The sequence below is a fragment of the Zootoca vivipara genome, chromosome 7 (genome assembly GCF_963506605.1).
Source record: "Zootoca vivipara chromosome 7, rZooViv1.1, whole genome shotgun sequence".
NCBI lineage: Eukaryota > Metazoa > Chordata > Lepidosauria > Squamata > Lacertidae > Zootoca > Zootoca vivipara.
Genome location: NC_083282.1, coordinates 75972440 through 75992506, shown reverse-complemented (window position 1 = coordinate 75992506; position 20067 = coordinate 75972440). Strand labels below are relative to the sequence as shown.

Genomic DNA, 20067 nt, shown 5'->3' with positions numbered 1-20067 from the left:
TGCGATAGCTTCCCAGCTGAGTGCTGTGTTTAGACAATTCCATGCACTCTGGGAATGAACAAAGTAGGGAAAAATTTGTGCTTATGGCAGCGTTTGGTGGTTGGTATGGGGCTACTAGATACAAACTATGTTTGTAACCAGCAAGTATAATATGGATCAATTTTTTATAGTGTCTTATAGACTTTAATCAGCTTGGACCATTTAAGCAAATTGTGTTAATGCTTTTACAGAATCCAAATGAGTAGTAGGAAAAACCACAATTAAATATTACTGTAGTATAATTATATAGATTTCACAAAATTCCTATAGCACAACCAACAGCACATATAAAGGGCAGAGGCTCTTACTGCTTACTTGCTCACTCTAAAGTACGGAGCTCAGAATGTGCTTTCAGGATTGCAGTCTATGTTTCCATTTGTCTCATTTACAGAAATTATTTCACTTCCTACTTCTCTAGAAGATAGCCTGGGAAAGCAGAAAGGGAAGAAGTTGCTAAATGGAACCCTGAAAACAGTGCCCTGAAAGCAGTTCAATGAACCCAGTGGGGCTTCAAAATTATTTTTACTCAAGCTGCAACTTGCCCTCCATGCTCCATGACAAACATACTTCAATCAGTAAGGAGTTTATAAACCTGCATGATGGCATAAAGTTCAGCTTGGTCAAAGTAAAAGAAATAACACTGGACTTCTAGAAGCCAGCTGCAAGAGCCTAGTAAGCTCTGGATTTTACAATGCTTTTAAAAGGTTAACCATTTTTCTAAACCTTAATTTTAATTGGATATTTTATCACACAGCTGTGCTATTTAGTGATTATGCACATCTGTTATACTAACCATTGATGAAGTGTCTGTTTTGGGATTAAATGCTTACGGTATGGTGAAACAGACCTATTGGCTGAAATTATGACATTGAAGAGCCAGGTTCAGCTTGCTTTGAAATAAGAAAAAAATATTGGCTGTTTGTTATACTACATAATACTATAAATTTGACTTAAATGTGAAGTGATATGTGGCTCTGCTCGTTAAGCATTCATTTTTAGATTCATGGAATAGTTAATTGCATCTAAACCAGCATAAATCAAACTTAAGCACCATGTGAAGATTTAGTTTTGAAACTTACTTTTCAGGACTTCAAGAAGCCATGTTTGTATGTGTGTGCGCGCGCGTGTGTGTGTGTGTGTGTGTGTGTGTATATATATATATATATATATATATATATATATATATATATATATAGCTATGTGGGGTTTTCGTATTCAGAAGACCAATTCAGCAAAATCTGCCTTAATAGACTGCCTTGACAGTCATTTTCAAATACACAGTGTGGCCTCAAATGAACTAGCAGTTTTCCAAGATGAAGATATTCATTGATTTTATTTTTTCCTCAAACACTGTGTTTAACCTTAGTCATCCAAATTATGAACGTTTAAAATAGGAAAACCATCTGGAATTACTTCTGAATAGACATTTCAGACAGTTTGAGAATAGTGTGCAAAACATTGTCTTAAAAAACAAAATGAAAAACAACACAACTTCCCACCCAAGTCCAGAAATTAAAGTTTCTAAAAGCTTTATACTTAAATGAAATATTAATTATATTTTAAAGCTTCAAATAAAAGCAATGTCTGATTTATAAACCTTCCATAGCATTGAAGGATTTGTACTTACATTCAAGAGTAAGTCAAATAATTTTTCAAAGACTGAAATTAATAGTGGAGATTGAGCATCTAGGTTAAATAAGCTAAAACTCATGTTGAAGTACAGTATTCTCACCATAACTTTGTTTTGATGAATTTTAAAAATATATTATTTCAACCAGAGTCCTTTAGTGAACAGAGCCAAATAGTCTTGTCTCTGGTAATGGAACATTTTCATTAATCACCAAAGTCTTCAATTAAAACGTTGCTTTCTGGTTCTATGCTCCTCATAACATTTTTGATTTTCTTTTTCTAGGTGATGTGCCCTCTTCAAATTTTACTGCTCCATTGACAAAGTTAGCTGCAATAAAAAGAGAATATTAATGCAACACCAATTTGTATAAACACAATATTGCAACCTCCTAAATTGTCAGGATTAGACTTGTATTATTACTTAAACATCCAAGTTTTATACTGGGTACCTTCTATTACATATGTCATAAATAATCTCAGTTCCTCTGTCACTTCCTTCTGTTACCCACCTCTGCAACTTATTTAAAATTCTCCTCTCTGAACATGTCATGGCATAGTCCTTTGAAGAACCATTCCTCCAGCAAATATCCCAAGCTTCACCTTACCATACTGCTAGACTCCCCATCTCCAACTCAAGGATAAATTTGGAAGAAAGGTTGGTATATATTCCTATTTACCCATACAGTTCCCCTGTTCCCCCAATATTTGCTCCGAAACATTCTGATAGTTGGGAGGCAGCACCCGGGGCTACAGGAGGGAGGAGAATCGCCAAAGAGCATGTGAATCCCTTTTCTGCTCACAAGAGGACTCCACTGGATCAGATACTTTCATCATCAAAGGTACACAACCTGAGTAAAATCAGGGATTTAAAAACAACTAATACTGTAGTGCAATCCTATACAAATCAGTATGTTCAGAAATAAGCTTCATTCAGTTCACTTAACATGTTAAGGATACACCAGGCTGCAGCCTTAGATGAAGTTTGCTTTAGATTTAACCAACAAGGTATACTCTGTCTCTATTATAGTAAGATGAATGGACTGAGCAAATTACATTCTATAACACAACACAACTCCGGTGCTAAGAAACCAAGCAAGTAACATGCTTTTCACTGGAAGCTGCCACTATAATATTGCACATTCAGCCATCAACTGCTACATATACAAATCATGCTAAACTTTAGCTGTTAAGCAATGGTTTGATGCAGGCATGGCCAACCCTTTTCAGCCTGAGGGCTTAATTGAGGATTGAAGCCTTCATGTCAGTAGTGGGCATGGCAAAGACACACTTCAACAGACCATACAGATAGCACACTTATGTCCACCAGATAATCACACAGGCACTCGGCAGAGGAGAGGAGGAGATTCTACTCCATTAAAGCGCTGGGGCAAAAAGATGGGGGAAATGAAGGAGTTTCAATGATCTTACTTCTGAAAAGTTCCACTTCTTCCTCTGGTACAGTGTCTTTGTTAGAAGCTATAAGAGAGGAGGAACACTCCTGTTTCCCAAGCCTCTCCCATAACTTCAAACAGTGGCACTGTGTACTTTTCAGAAGTAAAACAAGCCACCTAATTTGGGAAGAGGTCACTCTTCAGGAGGCAGGGTGGGATATAAATTTAATAATAATAATAATAATAATAATAATAATAATAATAATGATTAATTGGATTATATGTTTACTGCAATGTGCATGAGCTGAATGAGCCCAAGTTCTCCCCCCCCCCCCGCTTAATTTCAAAACAAGCCAACTTTGAACCAAGAGTTTTGAAGCTAGCTTGACTACACCAACCATACGCGAGTTAAACCTTGATAGTGGACTTTCCCGCTATTAAGCGATATGATGTAAAACACTGCCAAACTGGAAAAGTAAATGAAGTCAAATGTTCTACCATGAAAAGTTGAGGGGAAGCATATGAGCCAGAGACTCACTCCAGCTCATGTTTATCACAGTAAACCATGGTTTAGAACAACATGCCAATGTGGCAGTTATCTTTTGTGACTGATAGCAATATATCAGTATGAGGAATATACCTACCTTTGCATGATTCTTTCCTTGTTGGTTTAACCTTTATGTTTGTGGTTTTCTTAGGAATTCGGTTCTGAATATGCTCCCTCCATTTCTTTAATTGGAAATTAATGAATTTCCACATCATCCAAGCTTGGGTCAAACAGATTGCAGCCAGACAGCTAATTCTGGTAAGTTGAAAAATGTTATATGCTAATTAATACAACTACAAGCACTGAACAATACATATGAAAAGTTTAGAAATAATGCATTAAATTGGCTCAAGTTGTGTTGGAGGCAAACATGTTTGAAATGATCTACATTTATGGAGTACTGAAGAAATAAAAATTACTCATGACATACAACCGCACAGGGATGACACTTTCCTGTGCTTTTAACAGCAACCTGATGTTTCTGGGTGATATGGCTAATAACTATTAACAGACCTAACAAATATGGAGTCCCTGTTCAGAAGCAATATCCCTCCAGTTTCCAAATACAAATTCAAGCGGAGGATAAACCTGTCAGAGACGCCAGGCTGGTCACTGCTGGATCAAAAACAGAGCAACACATGACCATATGTGTACATGCAATATCAACTCTTAAAGAACTCTTTATAATATCAACAGGGATTTGAGCTATTTGAGCTATCCAACACTATTCCATGTACTTCTGATTTACATCTTTCTGTGCTTGCACAAGAGGAAGGTACCAGCAAACTCCAAATAAAGAGAATCTTGCCAGTGTCCCTGGGAAAGAAGTGACAGCTGCCTATAAATCAAAGGACATATTCCATAATTTAACATAGCTGGCATTGAGTACTGTTGTGTTTACCCTTCCCTCCCTGAACCCAGGAAGGGGACCAAAAATAAAGGAGGGGGAGGGACTGAGCATACTTAGTGGGCATGGAATGCTGGAACAGAAAAAGAATGGAGTGGATGAAATCCTGAACAGAACAACTCAAGATTGCAACATTTTCATGCAAGGTCTTGATCAATTAAGACAGATTTCAGATATCTCACACAAATTACCTATTAACTTAATAAATGTAATATTTAAAGAAGCAATACTACTACTACTACTACTACTACTACTACTACTAATAATAATAATAATAATAATAATAAACCAACAGTACATTTTCTTGCAAGAATAGCTAGTCTTTGCCATTTGTTAAATTCACTATACCTAAGTGTTAGTATGTTGAAGTTTCCTTCTGCTATGGAAAAGCCAGGATTTTCTGCTCTTGCCAGACCAAATCCAAATGTGAGAACTGACAAAGTTAGAGTCAGAAGGCGAGCCAATATGAACAGTAGAGCCCAGAGGGTAAATCTGAAAAGAAATTCACAGTAAGTATTTCCCCCCAATCAGTTGCTTCATGAACGCCCTAAATTACCAGATTTTTTTAAATTGAGTTTTATAAACAAGAATAATGTTATACAAACAAGTATACCAAATTTTCTCATTTCATTTGTATATCACAAAAGTAGCATAATAAATGTGGAAAAATATCTACAACATATGTTTCATTATTAGTGGTCAATGTAGAAGTTCTTGGTTCATGAATTGGTTTAAACCAGTGTTGGCCAAACTTGGGTCTCCAGCTGTTTTGAGACTATGATTTTCATCATCCCTGACCACTGGTCCTGTTAGCTAGGGATGATGGGAGCTGTAGTCCAAAAACAGCTGGAGACCAAAGTTTGGCCAACACTGGTTTAAACAATTAGGAAGAAAAAAAGGGGGTGAGTGGGGTGGCGTCAGGTGGTTATGCTTCTATTCTTCTACTTAGTGGGGGGGGGCTGTGTCAGCGTTACTTGTATGGGTTTTCTTACTATTCACTTCTTTTATTTCATTGGTGGTGAAAGAGGTTGGGGTGGCTTAGGGTGTGGTTGATTGTCTTTGGTTGGCAGTAGTGAGAATTGTTTTTATACGTGTGTGGGGCTTGAGTGTGTATTTTTGAATCAGGTTAGCCAGATTGATGCATATGCTGTCGGTGGATTCTTCTTGTTGTCTTGTTGGGCTGTGTATGTGATAAAGGGGAACCATACCAGATTGAAAGCACCGTCTTCTATTTGTCCCCGTGTTAGTTTCAGTTTATTGGCTAGTTTTTCTAATAAGGCTGTTTCCCATACTATTTGATACCATCGGTCCACGCTTACACCTGACAGGTCTCAAATCCAAATTACCAGATTTTAAGTTTCCTGAATTATCCCAAATAGCTGCTTGGAAAGGACACCTAACAAATCCCATCATCAGAAGCCCCCACAAGGACTTCTACTTGTGCAATGGGGCTTTCCCCCATCCTCCATGCACTCCAGCAAATTGAATCTAGGGGTAAGACTAGAGAAACCTAGAACAGCACACAGGGGATGGAAAAGGGGGGTTGTTTCATCTGGTAAGCTGAAAAACCTGAGCTGACATTGAATTATTCTCAAGGAATCTGCTGTATAGCAGTGTTCCACTGAGTGACGCTTTCCACGTCATATTACTAGTTACTTCTGCAATAAAGGTTTCAAAAACTCACATCATGTGGCACAGGGCAACCCTGCTATACACACACAATTTCATTGTACTATGTACAATGTACTATGTACAATGACAATAAAGTATCTATTCTATTCTATTCTATTCTAAAGCTGCAAAAGACAGCTCACTGTATAAGATGGGAAGAAGAGGAACATATAAGCCCTGAGATTCCTTTGAATCTTGGAGGAAGAAATTCTGTAGATATGGGCCTACCACTGAAAAGGGCCTTCACCTATTAACTATCAACCTGCTCTTTCCCAGTGGCAAATTAGAGAACAGGGCCTCCAAGGCTCCTCTTAAGACCCAGCAGGCCCAAACAGATGCACACAACTAGTGAAATAACCTGGTCCCAAACCAAATACTATGTTGTTGGCAACAAAAGAGGGTGAGGGGTAAAAGAAAGGGGTAGAGGAAAAAGTAAAAGTTAATTTCACAATAGGAACAGTAATAATAAATAGAAATTACCCTTTCTGCTTATTCTCATCGCTGAAGTAGAAAAGGCGTGAGGCATGAAAAATAAGTTCCACAAGGTAATGCGGTACCAGCAAAATTAAGCCCAAACGATGCAGACTGAAATATTAAAAATAAGTATCTTCCTCAATATATTAACACAGTTCAAGGTAATCAGTAACTACTAGGCCAATGTGTGGTCCAGTTACAGTACAGTTTGTTTTGCTATAGAAAAATCTGTTTTCAAATCCCAGCTCAGCTAAGATCAAATTATCTAACCATAGTTTCCCAATTGTGTCATTATCCTTATACAACATATTAAGTAGTAGTGTTTACACACATTTACTGAACATTTACTTTGCATGCTATAAAATACAAAGTTTATAGATACAGGCACCCCCCACTTAAGCGCATCCCACTTGAGCACAACTGTTTTTACATGGGTCACTGCTAAATAAAGCAGGCTTTCCCTTGCTCGGGACTACTGCTCGAACAAGGGAAAGGGCACAGCAATTTTGAACCCACCAAGCCTTGAAGTACAGTAGCTGAAGGGGAGCAGACTGCATAGAGTCGTCCCAGCATGCAGGGAGCGAGGCACCTCGGCTTGGCTCCTGATAGCCTGCTTGTTTGCTCACCTGACTGCCTTTTGGCTGGGTCAACACAAACACTTAGCCTCCTGAGGCTGTCCACCTGCCTCCCTGTCTGGGCTGCAGCACAGCAGCACTGGGACATGGAGGCAGCACAGGTGGTGGGAAGACAACATGCCCAGTTGCAGCTGCTCTCAGCTGCCCTCCCCACGCCTTTGCCTGGTTTGCAGCCGGATGCCACAGCCGGAGCGGCTTGGCAGTCTTGGGATGGAGCCTGCACATATTCTGAGTGCCCCAATCCCCCACTGGGGAATGAGGCGCCTGCTTTTTCTCTCCCAGACCTTGCTTGCATTTTGGATTAGGGGGGGGGGGGGAGAGAAGGCCAACTTGCCTAGCGCAGCCTTGTTCCCCTGATACTCGCTCAGTCCACCTCACTTCCCCTGCCCCCCCCCCCTCACTACTGCCTCTCCATTTGGGAGAATGCCAACTTCCAAGCCTCTTTACTCTCTCCCTGTCCCTCCATTTTTATTAAAGTGGGGTGTTCCCCACTTTACCCTATTTCACTTATGCATGCGGGGCCCCGGAACGTAACCCCTGCGTAAGTGGGGGGACGCCTGTACTTACTTCAAAATGTAGGCACCGGATATGTGAACAATATAAAGACAGATGTAGTACAACTGTCTAGGAATATCTTCCTAAATTATATGAAAGAGGAAAAGGAGACATGTTAAATTTTAAAAAGACAAAAAACAAAACAAAACTCTGCGCAAGCTGTGTGATCTTTCATTGTTCTTCACAGTTAAATTAAGAAATGCAGAATAAGTTGCAGGCATTAACTGTGTCATTTTGTCTTCACAATGTCTTCCAGTACTATTTTCTTGGGTTCTGGAAAGGGAGGGCAGCGACATTTAAGTTTTCCCCATTTTTATTCAAACTTTTCCTTATTTGGAACACCCACCATTTTCTTTGTACCAAAGATCTAGTTTGCTGTTTTTTGGCTTAAAGTTTTTATATGGTACAATATTAACAATAAAAATAAGGCGAAATTGCAAGTCATACCTTTCGAATCTTTTGGAAGTACAGTTCTGGCAGTGAATGAAGCCAATAGGCAATTTGGCAGATATAGAAGAATTTAACCTGAAAACTAAACACACACACAAAACAATAATTAAAAGTTCATAAACAGTGTTAACCTAACTCAACCATTACGCTCACCAGCCCAATTGTGACTCTGCTATCTAGTGAACAATGTGCTTCCCAACTTCCATGTTATGGGGGGAGGGGGGGATAATCCAGTCAGTTTCAGTAACCTTCCAGTTCTCATGCTGGGAGGAAGGTGACTCTTCACCAGCCTGGCTCATATCTGCCTCTTCACCTCCCTCCTCCCCTGCTTCAGCTTCTGCTTCTGGACTTCCCTCTGCCACAGACTCTCCTAGCTCACTAAGCCATGTTACCTCTTCAGCTTCCAACACCACCTCTTCCTAGCATTCTCCCTCCCACCAATTGTTCTTCCCACCATTCCTCTGCATCCATCCAGTCCATGACATCACCCTTACCAGGCTCCAGGGCAAAGAAAGTTCCATGGGAGTTTTTTGCCTGCCACCACCCAGTATCAGCTGAAGTTGATATATTCTCCAAAAGAGAAATATGTGGGGAGAGGGAAGCTTCTTCAACTATTGCTGAGCAAGGGCTTTTTAATTCCTATAACCAAGCATCAGCCGAAGCTGGAATGTTCCTTTGCTGTAGGGGAAAGGCACTTGCCCCCAAGGCAGAAGGGGAGAGAAATATTGCAACTGTGTTTTTGGGCTTTGTTAGCAAAGTCAGTTAAGAATGTAGACCTTGCTCATACAATTTTACTTTCTTGATTAAATTAATCTGCAACACTCAACATTCATAGAAAAACACCCTAATATTTTATTTTAATGAATGTTTAAATATTATGTATACAAGTGAAAGATAGCAAGGGCACTCTACCACATACTGTAGCCTGACAAATGCAATCTTAATATGCAGGCAGCACTTAATTGGCATAGTCTTTCAAATGTTCCTGAAAAAGCATAGCAACCATTGGATAAGATCCCTCCTCTTATGGACAAGGAATTAGGGACAGGGTGTCGGCAACAAAAAATAGCTGTCACTACACTGGCAGTAGATCCCACTCGGATCTACATTTGTACTGGTGTTTTTAAATAAAAAACTATGAAGATATGGGTGTGGAACAGACAACGAAATAGGAAGGGCAGTAAAATCCCAAGCCCCTCTGAAGAGTCTTCACAGTTGACTGGACAATGGAACAGCAGACTAAATTCAGCCTAAATGAAAACTAATGTACAATCCTACATACATAATGGAGTCTAAACTGTTTGCATTAAGAAAGATCTTGGTTGACTGCAAATGGATTCTATTTGCAAAGTCAAACATAATTTCAAATACTGGTAAATATATCAGCAAATATTGTAAACTATTATATAAATCTAGGATGAATATTCAGATATTCAAAAGAATGCATGATTACACAGACTGTAGGGGGGAATTTTAAGTGTATTATGGGGAAGGGGACATTGCAGATGGGACTTGTATACCTACTGCCCTCTTCATCCATTCAAAATGAATGGTTGAAGAGGGTTAGTCTTATCCTCTGTCTCCCAATTCAAGAGAACATAACAGAGTCAGAAGAGATGCAACTAAAGTAGACCAGCAACTGTTACAATTTCTTACAAAGGGAGGTTAATTTTTTTCATATACTGTACAGAGGTACCTCTGGTTAAGAAGAAGAAGAGTTTGGATTTGATATCCCGCTTTATCACTACCCGAAGGAGACTCAAAGCGGCTAACAATCTCCTTTCCCCTCCTCCCCCACAACAGATACCCTGTGAGGTGGGTGGGGCTGAGAGACTTCAGAGAAGTGTGACTAGCCCAAGGTCACCCAGCAGCTGCATGTGGAGGAGCGGGGACGCGAACCCGGTTCCCCAGATTACGAGTCTACCGCTCTTAACCACTACACCACACTGACTCTTAATCCGTTCCGGAGGTCCGTTCTTAACCTGAAACCGTTCTTAACCTGAAGCACCACTTTAGCTAATGGGGACTCCTGCTGCCGCCGCACCACCAAAGCACGTTTTCTGTTCTCATCCTGAAGCAAATAGTACCTCTTGACCTGAGGTACTATTTCTGGGTTAGTGGAGTTTGTAACCTGACGCGTTTGTAACCCGAGGTACCACTGTATATATTAGCTTCTGGAGCGAGAGAAATGACAACACAAATGTATAAAAATATGATTGGAGATTAGACACTGCAGAGATGTATTCACCCTGAAGAACATCTGAAAGTTAATTGAACAAGTAAAGCAAGATCCACTAAAATCAGATGAAGGAACATAAGAACAACACTTACAACATTCGAGAATGAGGGTAATCTTTCCACAACAAAGTTGGATTGGTTGTGAATTCTTCCTAATGGGGAGACATATACAGGTAAAAGAAGTGATCATATATTTTGTGCTAACGTATGTCGAAGAAATTCTAGAAAGATAACTTGACTTACTTACTGCAGACAAAATACTGGCACCCCAGACAAATGAAAACAAGTAGAAAACTGCTAGTTGCCCTGATTCGTTGAATTTGCTATGCTTTGTTTTTGACAAGTGGAGACGTCTATTAATTTTCTAGAAATTAAAAAACAAAAACATGAGCAAGAGTTTACATGAGTTAGGAAGTGGGTGTTTTTCTGTACTGATTACAATACATTATCTGGATAATCTAATATCAGCACAATGTCAGTGTTTAGCTTATCTTCTCCATTTGTATTCCAATGCAATAAGGCTGTAAATTGGACTTTTAGCCTTATTAGCCAGGTCAGCAATATGACTATGATCCACAGCAATTCTACCCTATCAGAGTAGCCCTACTATTCAAGGGTTTGTAAAAATGTAACACGCTGTGCTCCATACTGGCTACTGAATCTCACACATTGCAGAGCCCAAGATGTACAGCTTATGACATACTACGTATATGTCATAACAAGGGTAACAGGCAAGCTAACAAGGGTAATAGGCAAGTTTCACTGGAATGGTGGGCAAGAATACATACAATATGGTTACTGGCACTAGTATCTCTTCTTGACTGACAGAGAATCAATTTTCTGGCTCAGCAATGAGAGGACAGTAAGAGAAGTCTCTAACACAGACAGGGAGGCTGTGGGCTTCCAGATGTTGATGGACTCTAACTCCCCTAATCCTTGGCCATGCTGGCGAGGGCTTATAGGAGAAAGATTCTGAAGGGCCACAGATCCCCAACCCCTGCTCTAGCAAGCCTTGCAGTGACTCACTGAATGAACAGTTTGTTGATTTCTGGCACCGAATATCAAGTACTTCATGACAAGTGCTAGATGTATTATTTAGAAAGCCATCTTAAGAGCTAAGAACTTATCAAACCCAAAATATGTACACCCATCAAATAACGGTCAACTTACATCTAGTATGTATTCCTGAATAACTGCATGAAGAATAATGGCTATAAGCATGTAGAAAAAGATGGTGGCCACGTCTTTTGGACCATACTCATAGAAATGTACTGGCTCAGGCCTCTCATCTGAAATGCATAACATCTTATTATTACAACAGTATTCAGCTGTATAGAGTGCACATGGAAAACCATTAGGCAATAAAAGAACACAAAAATGGTTTTCATCAATGTTGCTTATCTTAGATCAGTTTTAGAAACTCATAAGCCAATCTCCAAATGGCACTTTTAGCCTAGGTTGTGATCACCACAACAATGTCTAGGCACCATTTCCCCTGGTGGTGTTTATTGTTTATCCTTAATTTTATTATTATTTTCAGTTCTATACTGCTTTATATTTTAAAGGGGAAAAAAATCTCAAATCGATTTGCAACACATTAAAACATCAAACAATCCAGAACAAATTCAAACTTCAAGGAAAGTATTTCAGATCCTTCTGTAAGTGACATTTTACCTTCCTCATTTTTATTTACCTACATAATTTATATAGCTTCCCCTTAGCAGAAGTACTGTACTCTAGGAAGCCAGTGTGGTATAGTGGTTAGTGTCAGACTAAGACATGGGAGATTAGGGTTCAAATCGCCACTCAGTCAGGAAGCTCGCTAGGTGACCTTGAGCCAGTCACAGCCTCTTAACCTACCTAACAGGGTCGTTGCAGGGATTAACTGAGGAGGGTGTTTTGAATTAACCATGTACTTCTTGGAGAAAAAGGTGGGATATAAATGCAATAAATAAGATCTTCTGCTTACCTGCTTAAGCTGGAGGGGCCAGCCAGATGGAGATGTCAGTTGCCAACTTGGCATCCAGAGATCTCCATATGGTCGCAAATGGACCCGCACCAATTGCAAAACACGCCCAGGTGTCTGGCTAATTTCTAACGTCTTAGATTTCTATGATGAATTCTTCAAGAAATAAGTGGATATCAATTCAAGACTTAAGAGTATGTGCTATCTAGGATTAAAGGAATTTAAAAGAAAGTCTCTCTTGCATTTTAAAGTCAGTGAACTTGTTAATATACATGCATAGGGTCAGGCTGTACTGCAGACTCAAAGAGATTATAAATAAAGGCTGCAATCCTACACAAACTAAGGAGTAAGACCCACTGAACTCAGGAGAACTTACTTCTGAGTAAGCATGCACAGGATTGCGCTGTAAATAACTGGCATGAGACGTATCAGTGTTTTATCGTTTAAATCAATGACCAGCCATGCAGATGATTTTGTTTTACTCTTACCTGTGGTGTATGTAACATTGTACTGAACAGTAATAAACATAATGGCATATTTGGCTGTAACCTAAAATTTAAAACAGAAGGCAAATTAGCAAGCGCTTACATCACTTACATGCTTCCTAAAAGCTGCTACCGTACAGTTTTCATCCTTTAACACACAACTTTCTGGCTTTCAGTCTTATTTTATTTATACACATCACGGATGGTAAACATTCACTGGTATAGGATTGTATCACCAAGTTTAAAATTGGGCCATACCAAGGGCTGACACTGATGTAACACTGACAGTCCCTTAAGAGACCAGAGTCACAAGATTGTGCTCTCTGATTTGCAAATCCCCACTCCCATGACTTTTACTCACAGTCATTATGTCTACACTGATGTAAAACATGGTTAACACACTAAGCTGGGTTTGCTCATGAGGAGGACCTAAAGCTAAGTTTTGAAGTTGACTCCTAAGTTCTTGTTAGGAACAAAGCCAGCTTAGCATTAGCCATGCTTAACATGTGCAGACATAAAGACTATCCATAGGAAAAACCAGGGCCTAAAATGTTAGGAAACATGAGACTCCAACCCCAGAACCATGGTTAAGGGACAAAAAGTGTTAAATTGGCAAGGGATCCCCAATATATATATATATACATTGTTTACATGTTTGCCGTTTTATTTTTGATACACAGAAGCATGCACATTACATTCAGGCCTAAATCTCATTTATGATGCGGGCACAGTTGTTCAGAGGATAGTTCGAGAAGCAGGGATGGAAATTATTTCCTCAAGAGAGACCAAAACAGCACGGAAGCAAAGGGAAGTATCCTTTCCTGGTCCACCTCCAGCAACAGGCAGCTAACCAACATAGGCTTCTTTTTAAACTTTCCTGGATTGAAAATTGCAAATGGAATATTCCATGCCAGGACACATGTGATAATTTACAGCCAATGACATTGGTAGGGTTTTTCTTAAGTGTTTTTAAAGCCATATTCATTCCACTCAAATAAATAGGGAGACTACAAAAACAAAGTGATTTTCTCTAAAGGAAAAAAAAAGGGCTGTCTTGCCCATTTTTGCAGTCTTAGCTCTCTGAAACTTCCCAGTATAAAATCTGCCCTGCCGCACTCCCATTTGTATATAAGGCTTTTGAAAACAACAGCAGTGGTTTATAGTTGAATTTGTTAATGATAGATGTTTTCGAGCCACTGTTAGTGCTGATGGCTTGATGGAGCTTCCATGTACAGAGGCAGCATACCTCTGGGTAGATCCCAGATGTTGGGACAAATACCGGTGGTTTGAAGACAGGCAAGGTCCCCATTCTGCTGAGTCTAGGTCTGGTGGGTGCCTGACTAGGAGATGTCTTGGAAGCCCCATGTATGCTGCCTGAGGTTACATGATGAATATTTAGAAATGTGAAAAACAAAAAAACAAAAACTCAGGAAATGATGGTTAAAAATGTCAAGTTGTTTATGTTTTGCACTTAGTCCTCTGAAGAGCTCATGGCAGCTTACAGTATGTATGGTCCCCAAGCAATCTATACAAACAGTACTGATATCAGAGTTGGAAAGGACCCCAAGGGTCATCAAGTCCAACCCCCTGCAATGCAGAAATCCTGCCCGCAGCCATCCCTGGGTAGACTCAAACCACCAACCTTCTGGTTAACAGCCAGACCCACTGACCCACTGCGCTGCATAGGACTAACTGCAAGTACATCCTTCACTTGATTCCTATCTACACACGTGCAGATTAATTTGGCATACAGTCGGAACTTGATAACCTGAATTGGTAAACGATATGCTGTTTTTTATTTTATTTTCCTTTTTCTACTTTTTTATTTTTTTCTATTTTTATTTTTTTATTTATTTGGGGGAGGAGGGAAAGGTGATCTTGCCTAGGGCGCAAAAAACCCTAGCACCGGCCCTGATTATACACTTGTACTTAATGTATTGCAGATCTAAGAGTACAACTGCAGTTTGCAGCCTTGATTACATTAACAGTCTGCTACAAGTCCCTTCATACTAGCACATTGAGTTGTGTTGAGGAGCAGAATTATGCCAAATTTTCTGATTGTATTTTACTCTAAGACCAATGCAAGCAGCTTGCTGAGTGAAGCTAGAAATTGATTTCCCTATTTTTACAATGGCCTTAGATAAAAAACCAGCACCACTTCATTTTCAGACCATCAACTTAGCCATTGCAAATCTTTTGGCATAAAACAGTGCTGTGCAATATCCAGATTACATGCAAACAGAGCGGGGAGGGGAAACCCATGACCCTCCAAATGTTACTGGTCTCCAACATCTATTTGGAGGACCACACTATTCCTCGTACCTATGGGACCCTCGTACCTACAGGACCGCCTCTCCTGGTATGTCCCACAGAGGACCTTAAGGTCCAAAAATAACAACATTTTTGAGATCCCGAGCCATAAGGTGGTTAGATTGGCCTCAACTAGGGCCAGGGCCTTTTCAGTACTGGCCCTGACTTGGTGGAACGCTCTCTCACAGGAGACCAGGGCCCTGCGGGATTTGACATCTTTCCGCAGGGCCTGCAAGACGGAGCTGTTCTGCCTGGCCTTTGGGCTGGACTCATTCTGACCCCAAGGTTTTTTCCTCCCTATGGTTTTGACTTGGGCTATTTTAACATGAGGCTGCATGTTTAAAATTTTAAATTGTATCTTAACCTGTATTTTAATTGTTTTTTTCTTTTATGTCTTACTGTAATTTTACTGTGTCAGCCGCCCTGAGCCCGGTTTTGACGGGGGAGGGCGGGATATATATATATATATATATATATATATATATATATATATATATATATATATAAAATTATCATTATTATTATCATCATCCCTGGGCTAAAGTAATGTCTAGATCCACATGTCTTTATGAGTAGAATAAAAACTGTAGTGGAGAGGAAGTTGCTGGATCTAATCAACTATTCCCTAACCCCCAATTGGTTGACCTTCCCCTGCTGCTCTCTGTGAACTTCCTCTGTATCCTTCAACATTCGTATTTGTATGTTGTTCCAGGATCATAGCATTGCCCCTTTCTCTTGATTTACTCCCCCAATCTATGTTCACCAATTCATTTGCTGTTAAGACTGTTTCAGACTGAACTGGGATTCTTGAAAAGCACATGGAAGGTTTTTCAACCCTACATATCCATCTCTTTATTGTTCATTGATTTGCCTGCCCACCTCTATTTAACATCACTTTTGATGGCATTTTTTGAAGAAAGGATACAACTGTGACACAGGCATTTTATATCAAATTTAAGGTGTGCAAATGTAATTCTGAGTCTTTTCCCAAATTCCATTTTGCGGGTTTATGAGTCAGTCATGAACATGCTTATATAAATCTGGCCACTCCTGAGACTGTTGTAAGGAAGGTATGTTAAGTTGTTTACGTTAACAGTATCCCATGTGGAAAGCACAAACATACACATATAACACCTTTTTACCACAATTAATCTACCTGTTGCTTGAACCAAATGGGACAAAAAGCATTCTTCAAGCAATTAACCAACCACCTTAACTATCTGTACATACATAAACACAGCTTTCCATAACTTTTACACACCTCATTCCTTCTGAATAGCGTGCACCCTATTAGCTTTCTAATGTTGGTTGGCATCCATCGAGAGAGAATGGATTACACCAAACAACGGAGGTAAAATCATACCACTGCATTTGCAGCACTGAAGTGACCTTTCAAGTTTACAAGCCTGGGCGGAAGTCCTGGGCTGCCCAGATGACAAGACATGCCCCCCATTCTTGGCCTCGCTGATGTGCTCCAAAGGAAAGCACAATATGTTTGGCACCAGCTTGGCTGCAGGAGTTGCCAGATGGTGGTGTACAAGGCACCATCCAACTTTCTTAGGGATTCCACTCTGGATTTGTGTAGGACTTCCTTCTTAGCCTTTTGTTCTCCCAACAAAATCCCTCAAGGCCATGGAGGTTTAGGATCAGTCTTCCTTCTTCTAGATGGCCTACCTTCCCAGGTTGATGATCCTCATGTGCCTCCCTCTACAGCACATGCAAAAACCACCTTCCTGACCATTATTTCTACAGCACATGCAAAAACCACCTTCCTGACCCACTATTAGTCTCATCTGCTCAAAATGCTGGAGACAAACTTACCAAGGGTTTGAGACCAATCGAATACCCACACCTGGTTTAGCTGGCCGGCTGAAGCCATTTCTGGGGCGTAGTTACATGCTAACAGCTTCTAGGAGCCACAGGTGACAGCGAAGTCCATTGCAGACAAACTATCACAGAAGGAGCATATGTCCCCCACCAGAGGTACTACAGCTTCCCTAACACTCCATACACCCTTTCTAATGTAGCATAGGGGTATCAACAGTTATACTTATGTTATAATCAATGCTACAATAATATGTGTCATGCCAAACACAACTACAGTGGTACCTCGGTTTAAGAACAGTCCAGTTTAAGAACAATTCAGTTTACAAACTCCACAAAACCAGAAATACGGTAGTGTCCCAGTTTGAGAACTTTACCTTGGTCTAAGAACGGAATCCGAATGGTGGAAGGGCACCGGCGGTGGGAGGCCTCATTGGGGAAAGCGCGCCTTGGTTTAAGAATGGACTTCCGAAACGGATTACGTTCGTAAACCGAGGTACCACTGTACACCCAATAGCTGCATTTGGCATATCACACAATTGCCAACTCATATAAACATATGACTGAGTCTCTCAAAACTTACACATACTGTACAAACAGTGCTTAACACAGAAAATGAGCTACTGTACTGAGTTCTGCTCCTCTTCAAACTGGTGCCCCTCCAGATGTTTTGTACTACAACTCCCATCAGCACTGGCTGGGGGTTGTGGGAACTGTAGTCCAAAACATATTGGAAGAGAGACAACCAGATTTGAAAAGGCTAGTCTAGAAATACTAACCTTCAAATCTAGCTTCTCATTAAACTTTAGTGAGTAACCAACAAAACGAGATTCCTTATACTGTACTGACTGAGGTCTTTTCTTATTGTACATAGTAGAACTGAGCTGAAAACAGATGCCAAGGCTGGACTCGAGTCGCAACACTGTTGCGAGTCGAGAGAGCAGCCAAGCAGTGTATGTGTGTGCGCGCGCGCACACACACACACACACACACACTGGAGGATGGGTCAATTTCGAATATTAGTAGAGGCAGGACAAAACTTTCAGAGTTTGCCTCCCACTTTGCCTTATGTAGCGCTACATTAACCAAAAGGCATCTATCGCTGCTACGCCGAGAAATCATTTAGTTGTGGGGTCTTTAACATGTGCCTTGGCTTGCTTTCACGAGTTATCTGAGCAAAAGACTCCATGCGTGGGAAGGGAGGGAGGAAGGGAGAAGGCGAAGCCGGCCCCGGCAGGGATAACGTCGCCTCCCTTGCCCAGAGGAAGAACGTGAACGGGCATACGTAGAGGGGGCGTGCGGGCGAGCGGACGGTGAGAATCGCCAAGGAAAAGGAAGTGCCCGAGCAGAGATTCGGAAAAGGGCGGGGCCTCGCGCGAAGGAAGGGGAGGGGAGGGGGAAGGAAAGGGGTGTGTCTCAGCCGAGGAGCCCGCGCTCCGCTATACTACGCTGACCCCCCCACCCCCACCCCCACCCTCGCCCTCCTCCCGGCCTCTCTCGTCCCCAGGCCCTACACAGCGCTGATACCTCGAACATAAGCCCCAAGAGGAGGCCCATGGCCAGACAGGACACGGCGTCCGCGTGGTTCTGGATAACGAACTCATGGCTCAGGACTGGCGGGCTCTTATTCTTCTTCCGCAGCCCCATTGCTGAGGCTTGTGAGGCTGGGGAAGCTCCAGGCCCCAAAGTGGAGGGGAAAGAGAGAGAGAGAGAGAGAGAGAGAGAGAGATGAAGGATGAAGAACAGCCGGCAGTTCTTTAAAATAAATAAATAAATAAAAACTCCTCAACAACCCCCCCTCACCTCACGCCTAGTAAACACCAACGACTTTCACCCCTTCCACAACTCTGGCCCGCCTTCTCCCTCCGGGGGTCGTCCAATCGCCGTGCAGGGTGAACGTGACTGTCGGCTTCGGCGGCTAATCGCTTGCCTCGGCTGGAGCTTGCCAGGGGCGGGGACTTAGGAATCGGGGGAGGGAGGGAGAGGGGCGGTTGAGGGAGGCTGCCCGACGCTCGAAACGGCTGTTTGAGGAGGGAGGCGGGGTTCGCGTGAGTGACACCTGAGTGCGGCCACTCGTTGGCCCCCGGAGGTGGAGCCAGCGCGGAGCCCATCCACCTGTATCACTTGCTCTGGGCTTTCGGTAGCGGAGGCAACATCCTGCGAGGAGTTTTTAAGTGAGAAGAAAGAGCGTCAGGTACCGGTTGTGCGGGCCGGAGGTGGGTGGCGGGCCGGGCTTGTTGTTTTTTTGTTGCCCTTATGTGGCAAAAATTATCAAAATATGCGTCCTGGGCTTTATCACCAAAAAAACCCCCGAAGCGAGCCACTTTCTGAAAATAAGAAAGACGTGCAGACCCCAATCCTGAGAGGAAGCTTTTTTGGGGTTCCTTTCTATCGTCAGAAACTTAGCCCCGTTGAACTTAGTGGGCTTTACGTCGGCCTGAATCCGGCTCCCAAGGCAGGTCCCCGGGGAGGGACGGACGAGGACTGGGTCATGAGGGTCGGAGAAAGAGACCACCACATTGCTCAGTGTGGAGCAGTGAGGCTCGTATGAGGAGACTGCTTTCCTTCCTTCACGCATCTTATCTGTGGGTGGCCTGGTTTCTTATGTTTGCTTCTTTCCAAAGCCTTTCTAGTCTTGCTTTTAAATCTGGATTTCCACAGCAGCTCACAGAATGATAAAACTCCTACAAATAGCGCAGGCGAGAAAGGCTTCAGTTAATGAGGATTTCCACTTAAGAATTGGTTGACTTCTCAATGGGGCCTGCAATATGTGAAGCACACTCTTCAGATTTCCACCCAGCCCCATCATTAGGCTGAGTGAGGCAAAAGAAGCTGGGGGTGGGGGAACAGTGGTAGGCCTCCTCCCCTGCTTTTGCAGATCCTCCTGAGCCACCAGGCCATTCCATTCTGTTGGAGATCAGAGCTATGTGTGCCACAATTTGTTGT

The 20067-nt window shown here is 41.7% G+C and overlaps 2 protein-coding genes across 5 annotated transcripts in view; one reads left to right on the top strand and one right to left on the bottom strand.

Annotated features, from left to right (window-relative positions):
* Positions 1-1231: 1231 nt before the first annotated feature.
* LOC118088791 (translocating chain-associated membrane protein 1-like 1) lies at positions 1232-18988 on the bottom strand. Of its 3 annotated transcripts, XM_035122862.2 has the most exons (12): positions 18925-18988; positions 18649-18794; positions 12991-13051; positions 11707-11825; positions 10784-10900; positions 10630-10688; positions 8296-8380; positions 7861-7931; positions 6665-6769; positions 4862-5005; positions 3704-3861; positions 1232-1996 (listed from the first exon to the last, which is right to left on the bottom strand). In XM_035122862.2, the coding sequence occupies exons 2-12, from the start codon at positions 18766-18768 to the stop codon at positions 1923-1925; spliced, it is 1113 nt and encodes a 370-aa protein (XP_034978753.1). In that variant the 5' UTR covers positions 18769-18794; positions 18925-18988; the 3' UTR covers positions 1232-1922. The 3 variants fall into 3 exon arrangements, with proteins under 3 accessions (XP_034978753.1, XP_060133269.1, XP_034978752.1); XM_060277286.1 differs by lacking the exon at positions 18649-18794 and having other exon boundaries at positions 18925-18983; XM_035122861.2 differs by lacking the exon at positions 18925-18988 and having other exon boundaries at positions 18649-18918.
* Positions 18989-19166: 178 nt separating this feature from the next.
* ZMYND8 (zinc finger MYND-type containing 8) overlaps positions 19167-20067 on the top strand; it is a 90989-nt gene continuing 90088 nt past the window's right edge. Inside the window, exon 1 of one of the 2 annotated variants that reach the window (XM_035121318.2) lies at positions 19167-19315. The gene's annotated coding sequence lies outside the window, so the exon portion shown is untranslated. Of the gene's footprint in view, positions 19338-20067 lie in introns of both variants that reach the window. The other variant, XM_060277282.1, reaches the window with a different exon arrangement.

Coding starts and splice junctions, on each gene's coding strand:
- LOC118088791 (XM_035122862.2), bottom strand. CDS start 18,768: ATGGGGCTGCGGAAGAAGAATAAGAGCCCGCCAGTCCTGAGCCATGAG. Junction 10,901..11,706: donor TTCAGGAATACATACTAGAT/GTAAGTTGACCG, acceptor TTTAATTTCTAG/AAAATTAATAGACGTCTCCA. Junction 10,689..10,783: donor GTGCCAGTATTTTGTCTGCA/GTAAGTAAGTCA, acceptor TCTCCCCATTAG/GAAGAATTCACAACCAATCC.